Raw genomic sequence first — 7399 nt, 5'->3', positions numbered from 1 at the left:
AAACCAGCATTTGTGAGCAGAAGGTGGCTTGGGAGGTGACCAATACTTCATGGGGTCCCAGAGAAGTGTTTCCACTTCCCCGCTGGAGAAGGTTATGCCAGGAGTCAGCTGAGTGGGCAGAGGTGTCCACCTCAAGCTGCACAGCCCCTATTCCCTCTCCAAGAAAACCTCCAAATCCCAGATCTGTGACTTGTGGGGGTACTGTTAATGAATGCCAGATTCTTATGGATACCCCCAAGTTCAAGGCCGTTTGTGTTCCATCACCACCCCAGTGGCAGCAGCCTCCCAACCAACTTACTCTTTGGGGGGTGTCAAGTCATCAGGTCGTGTCTCAAAGAACTGGAGAACTTCCTCGCACTGGGAGATGTAGGGAGGCAGCTGAATCAGAGCCTGCAGACAAAATAGAAACACCAGTGATGGGAAGCATCAAGACTGAGCAAGGAGCCGAGTGAGGACAGGCCCTCAGAGCATGGGGGACTGGGTCACAGCACCGAGCTCAGCACCCACGTGGTTCCTGGCACACAGGAGAGCAGAGCCAAGCTGGAGAGAGCTACCGCAAGCACACACCACAGTGGAGCCATACCAGAGAGCCCCCAGTTACATCCACCACACCACCCCAGCAGCAACTGAAGACTAAAGGAGAATAAGCAGAGCCTGCCTGGGCCCTGCTTAGCCCAGCTCCAGCCTTTTGGACAGATGTGCCCTCGCAGGGTAAGAGCCACAGGGACATTCAACCCAGCATCCAGCCTCCCAGCCACAGCAGGGCTCAGTTTCCCAGCTGTGCTGTGAGCATGGAGCCATCATCCTTGGGAAAGGCTGGGCAATTTATACGTGGCAGACTCTCAGTGCCATCAGCCCTTGACCGGCACATCCCAAAAATGCTCCACTAGGCAATGGCAGCTTGGGAAGAGGCAAGGAGAGAAGCAACAGAAAGCAAAAGTGTGGACACCAGCTCGCCAGGGCAAGGGCTGGAAGGCTGCTATGCATGCTGTTGAATGGCAGGAACTATAAGCTGCCTCTGCTTTTCTCCTTTCCCTTTGAGGAAGCCTGTTGCAAAAAGATAGGCTTCAACGTTGGGACTTGCAGGGTGAGAGTGTGCATGTCTGTGGGAGCTGGGGGGCAGAGTCTGGGACAGCAATATTTGCCTTGAGCCAGAGCTCCTGTAGGTCCTTTCCAACGTGGGCTGCAGTGAGGGCTGGGCAGGGAAGGCAGGATGGGCAGCTGCCTGGCAGAGAGCCCTGCCCTGCTCTCTGCTCGTGGGAGGGAACGGAGTCACAGGTGATGGCGACTGCAAAAAGTAAAAAAAAAAACCCATGCAATTGAAAAAAGGGATCATTTGAAATCAGGGAGCAGTGCTGCAGCCCGACCTGGAGCAGATATTTAACCAATTTTCTATATCATTCCCCCTCCCCTCCACTTGCTGTCACAGCAGTCTTGTGAGAGCAGTGTGGGCAAACCGAACCTCCACTCATTTCTGTATTGGAGACAAAGCCACATTTGCAAAGCCCTGGGATTACCACAGAGATCAGATGTGGCTCCATATTGACCTAATTGCTGGCCCCCAAAACCCCTTCCAGCCATTCAGCACACAGTCATTCACTGCCAGCGCAGCAGGCAGTCAGACCACTAATCATGGGCCAGCTGCAATCAAAATCATGTGAAAGACAGGAGAGAGAAAACTACTTCACTCCATGGCTTTTGGGTCCAGGGAAGGGCTATTCAAAGATGAAGTTTTGCATGGATGCCATTCCCATGTGGGTACCACTCCCCAGTTCCAGGCATCCCATGATCTACACAATTTCCCCCATGCCAAAATCACGCTGATTTTTTGTGGCCTGGAGAAGGCTCCGTGTCTTCCAATAGCAGGGGATGATCACAGAAAACACCCTATGCTGGAAGGACGAAAGGCAAGACCCACAGCTCATTTCTGAGGACATCTTGAAGGAAGGCCACCTAGAGCTGACTCAGCTGGCACAGTGGTGGCCAAGTCAAGCAGGCCACCCTGCATTCTAGTTGGCCATGGTCTACAGCAACTATGGCCACCAAATCACAAATAGTGTGATGTCTGTCCCACCTCTGGCTCTGCCACCTAGAGGAGTGAACTGGGGAGGGCCTTCAGAACATGGCTTCAGCCCATGGCGTTGGAGCCACAGCAAGTCACCTTACCCACCCTGCTGCCTGCAGTCCTGAGGAGAAAGGTCATTTACCAAAGGCAGACAAGCCTTATTGCATTGAAATCCATTTTCCAGGGAGCGAGAAAGGATTATTCTCTAGCAGCAGTTTTTTAGTGGTCCACCCAGTCTCATTGGGGCAGAGCATCACAAGCATTGCAAGTCTTTCCATCAACCCTCCAGCTAACACATTCTCAAAATCCCTTAGACAGGAGGAAGGCAGTTCCCACACCAGTGGAAAGGCCAACAGATGTAGAACACAAAGCATAAACTGGAGAAATGGGAAGAAATTTCAGGCCTTCACTCCCCTTCCTTGTCATTCCTATGGTTGTTTCAAGTCTCATTTGCTGACTGGTTGCTCTTACCAGTTGTTCTGGTTCTTTTGCTGCTTTTCCTGCACCTTACCTTAAATTGCCACATTTTTCAGTATGGCAGGACCTGGAACAGAGCCCTTCAGCCAGAGCACTGCCTTGTGAAAGCAGTGGTTCCGTCCCTTGCTCCTCTCACCTACTTCTACCCTAAATCTCACCTACCTTCTTTCCAGGGCTCTCCCAAAGAATAAAGACACCCTACTTCTCTCGCAGGAGATGGCAAGAAAGCAAAAAGTTTCTTACACGGTCTTCTGTGGGAACTTGTTCACAACATATTCACTTAACCCTCAATTCTCACTCAGCAGGGCCAAGCTGGAGGAGATAATTTGCATTTCTGTTCTGCACCACCACCCTCCAAGCACGTGCAATGTCCACCTCCAACAATAAACACGGCAGTAAGAGTGTGCTGGGACCCTGCGGCTGTGATCTCCAGCACGATGTGCCCAGGAGGAACATCCCTCTGCTCCCGCTGACTCCTTGTTCATTCCACATCTCTGCAGCCTTCGGTCCCACACCTACCTTCAGCTCAGCAGCTTTACAGTTAAGTAGCAGCAACTGGAAGGCCAGGCAAAGTGTGCATGTTATTACTTGGTAATGCATTAACGGGAGGAGGAAAGAGCGGGTCTCTAAGTGGGTCATATAACATCAGCCATTATGTTCCAGTTGTTAAGTCAAATGGATTCATTATATTTTATGCCATTAATGGCATCATCCTGAAAGAGACAGCTGCAGCATCTTACCACTTAGGGACTTTTTCTTTCCCAAAATTAAATTTATGGTTGTGTGTGTCTGTATGTAGCTGGCACATTTTAGTCACTCAGACAACAAGGGGCCTACCATGCCCAGCTGGAGCCAAGTGGTTACTTGCACCATTGGCTTCCCCCACGCTGTATGGAACACACAGGTCCAAGCACACCTTGCACTACATCTCTACCACTCTGCTCTCATCTGCTATCCTGGCCTGCAGTGGTTTTCACCAGCGGCCCAACTGCAGAGCTGTCAAGATGCATTTACTAATTCACCTTTATCCTCGTACTTGTTATTCCAGCCAGGACTGGCTGAGTCTCAAAACCCACAGTCTCTCCCACCATGCAAAGTCCTAGGCCATAGTTACTGCTACACCTCCTGCACCTAAGGAATGTGATGGATGTTTCACCATTTCCTCATCTTCTCCCTTGGGTTTTGCGGTCTTTGCATATGTTTTCAACAGCATTCAAACTGGATTTGGGAGGTACTGGTCCTACCTCCAGACCATTTCATGGCTGCTGCAAGTACTAGTGCACTTCTTTGAAATGATGAGATGTGGCATACTTTATTTGTGTTAAAATAATTTTTTGTGGACTTTAGTATTTTGGTTCCCTCCTACCCCCAAAAAATGCACTAACATCATAATTTGCCTTATACTTAAGTACAGTCTTATATTCTTCAAGAGTATGGGGCAAATCATCTCAGCCTTATCTCTGTTGGCTTCCAATAATTTTCTGCAGGTACAAGTCATCTTACCCCTGTGCAAATAACTGTTTTACGTAACAGTAGCAGGAGTTTATGTCCCAGTTTGGGACCATGCCACCAAGAAAGTGCAGTCTTCTACATAAAACAGCAGGTTTGTTCCAAACAGATGGGAAAGGAAAGGCTTCCCAAGGAACTGAGTCCTTCAAGCCTAGTCCTGAACACAACCATTTCACTCCAAACCACCTACCAGACAGGACACTGCCAGGCAGCCAGGTCCTTTCCAGCCCATCTGGAAAGCTGGTTCTGGTTTGCAGCTTGAGAAAGTAGAAGAGAAAGGGAAAGCACTGCAGCAGGGTGCAAGCTGGTGTGGAGCTGGGCCACCCTGCAAGCACAGCCCTCCAAGCCCTCAGCAGTAATCACATGGAGTGAAAAGTGAATCAGTGTGTGGGCTTTCATCACAGAAAGTGTTTGATAGTAGAGGATAGCCCACACTCCTCATTCTTCCAGCACTGGCACATCATTATATACGATCAGTCAAACAGGATCGAGCCTGATCAAGATGAGTTAATCTTTGGTTGATGCTAGAAACCTCCCCTTACCTTGCAGTATTCATCAATAGGTATCAGGCGCTTGACTGCAACATCGCGAATGTGACTCCGGCGGAAGAGGATCTTCCCTAAAACAGGAGAGATGGAAAGAGAAGAGCAGGTCAGCACAACGCCCAGGAACGCTCTTTTTTGAATCGTTCTGTCAGGACCTATTCCCTGCACATCTTCTTCTTGCCAAAAGCACCATACCTAAAAAAAAGACAAACCTGTTCTCTCCCACAGATTAAATACCTTATCAGAATAAAGCACATTTAAAGTGCAAGCATGTTCAAGGAGAGAGAAGAGGAAACAGTTACCAGCAAACTGCATCCCCATCTTCTCTCACCAGAGTGGCAATGAGGGAGGAGCAGCCCCTATCAAAGCACGTGCCTGATACCTCACAGTCTGCTGGCACACAAGTCCTGGGTGTACAAGGCTGCTGGCAAATGCCAGCACTCACCAGAGAAGCCGACGTCCCTGCGGCTGCGGGTGCAGGTGAGACCCTTGTTGCAGGCTCCAGGCTTGCTCAGGGTATCTGGGTCTAGTGTGGGCAGGAGCCAAGCCAGAGGGTTCCTCTCTGCAACTCCTGGGTCGAACCGGTCCTGGAAGCCACAGTGTCGGGACTGCAGCTCTGAGTCAGACCTATAGGATTTTCCTTCCTGTCTGGGGTTTATTTGTGTTCTGCATTAACAGGATCCTCCTGCCACTCCATTTCCTCCCCTCTGGCTTGTGGTACAGGCCTCTTTCCTTTGAAGTCTAATGAATCCTAAATGCTTCAAGCTGCTTTCACAGAGAGCAGCTTCTCTGGCATTTAACAAGACAAAAGCCATTAACAGACAGTGAAACAGATACACATAGAGACTCCGTGATCAAAAGGACCAGTACTGGTAGGATTTCAGACCCGCACAAAGCACCAGGTACTGGCACTGCTTTGCAATACAATCACCTGGAAAATCGTGTTTCAAGGGGGGTGTGGGGGGGGTGTGGTAGTGAAGTTCCCTCAAGTTCCTCCTGACGTCTCCCATACCACAGGAAAGTCTCATCTTCCAAACCCAGGAAAAGCAACTGATGTGTCTGTCCATGCAATCCCTTCACCTATCAAAGAGGTCACCATGAGGCAACCCAGAAGCCAAACTCCCCTCACAACCAAATACCAACACACCCTCTTTGCAAGCAATGAGAAAAAGGGAAAAGCACTCTGGAGAGTCATGCAGCCCTTTGCTGCACCATGGCTAGCTTCAGCCGTGAGCTTTCGCTGGGACCACAGCACTGCTGGAACCAGAGGCTGGATGCTACCAAGCTACCTGAGAACAGGACATGTTGAAATGGCCACATGCTTATCATGATTTTAAAACCAGGGCTGGATCTCCCCTCCTCTGCTTCTCCCTGACTTGTCCAGGATCTGGAACATGCATGACTTGTGCAGCCTCTGCCAATGCATTTTTCAAGCAGGGATGAACTAAGCCAACCCAACTTTGGCTTGCAAGGAGCATGAATCAGAACTTTATGGAGGAGCCAATCTCCTGCCAGGCTCAGTTAATGCAGAATGCCTTCAAAACTGGACTGTCCAAGGGAGCACACAGCAATCACACCCAGTAGTAGCCCTATGAGCCCTCCAGCGAAATGCAGAGGGTCAGGCCAGCTCATACCAGAAGGATTGCTTCTCATTTATGTCCTGCTGACTGTGAGGGGCTGAGACATTCATGGTGGGAAATGCTCTGCTCTGAAATGCATTCCTTCTCGCAGCCTGCCAGAACCAAGTCTGGGAGTCTTCATGATACAGTGAAAAAAAAATACCCCTCTATTCAATCTGTCTTTTAGATTTTGAGGGTGAATAGCCTGGAAACACAGAAGTTGTCTGGAAAGACTGGGAGCAAAAACTAGGCTGAAGCTTCTTTCCTTGCCTTTAGCAATTATTTTACATCAGACAAGCAAATGATCAACTGTTTTCCCTTCGCATCAGCAATCACGGCATATTTGCTTCATAGGTTTCTATTTGAATGATGATTTTTAAAAAGATGAATGGATCACAATAGTTTTGTTGGCAGTTGTAAGGAATAGTTGGTTTGGTTTTATGTCTGCCAAAATTAAATCACTGATGGGTGGGTACATTATAAATGTCTGAAATAATAAGGTCTGGGTGTGGGAATATTTAAATGTTTAACAAAGAGATGCTAGTGAATAATAATAAAAAATACATAGTTTTGGGGAATAAATACATCACGACAACTGAAGTGATCTTAAATTAGCCCAGGCGCAGAGCGTATGAACCAGCAGGAAATGCAGCTCCTCTCTTGATTTGCTCTAGATTTAGTATTTTTCAACAAGGAAGTTTATTTTCTAACAAAAAGCTGGGTTTTAATCAAAATGCCTAATTAACATAATTGCTGACCCTTCAGTGCTGCCAAACACAGACATATAAATCCTTGACTTGAAAGGCAAGAGAAAGCAAGAAACCGCTTCCCTCCTGGAAGGGAAAGATGGGCAACTTGCTGGGTCAGTGAGGTACAACCTTTTCCTGGGCACATTTTCCTTAGACCGTATCTGCAAAACGGGAATAACAGCGCTGCCCATTGGAGCTTTTCATGTGGCCGAAGACCATATAATGCAAAAGAAATGCATGACATTATTGATCTCATATCTGCACCCCTCATTGCTGTAGCTCCAGGGGACAGAGCGAAGGCAATGGTACCCATCACCCACACCTTGTTCTAAGCATTCTCTGCTTTACACATTTTCTAGCTGCCTCCAGGAGCTTGTACCAGCTCAGTCTGGTACCCGCCTTACTGCCCTGTTAATCGTCTGGGTGGACGCTCTT

At 48.6% G+C, this 7399-nt stretch overlaps 1 protein-coding gene across 1 annotated transcript in view; it reads right to left on the bottom strand.

The window, feature by feature from the left end:
• Positions 1-298: 298 nt before the first annotated feature.
• The window catches only part of LOC104626699 (SH3 and PX domain-containing protein 2B-like), a gene marked incomplete at both ends in the record, with an annotated part of 36690 nt that continues 29589 nt past the window's right edge, over positions 299-7399 (bottom strand). The window contains 2 exons of the mRNA XM_010294689.1: positions 299-390; positions 4594-4670. Coding sequence (XP_010292991.1) covers positions 299-390; positions 4594-4670 — 169 coding nt within the window. The remainder of the gene's footprint in view (positions 391-4593; positions 4671-7399) is intronic.

This window comes from Phaethon lepturus, unplaced genomic scaffold, assembly GCF_000687285.1.
Source record: "Phaethon lepturus isolate BGI_N335 unplaced genomic scaffold, ASM68728v1 scaffold22739, whole genome shotgun sequence".
Lineage (NCBI taxonomy): Eukaryota > Metazoa > Chordata > Aves > Phaethontiformes > Phaethontidae > Phaethon > Phaethon lepturus.
The sequence above is the reverse complement of the archived record's forward strand: the minus strand, read 5'-3'. Positions and strand labels throughout refer to the sequence as shown.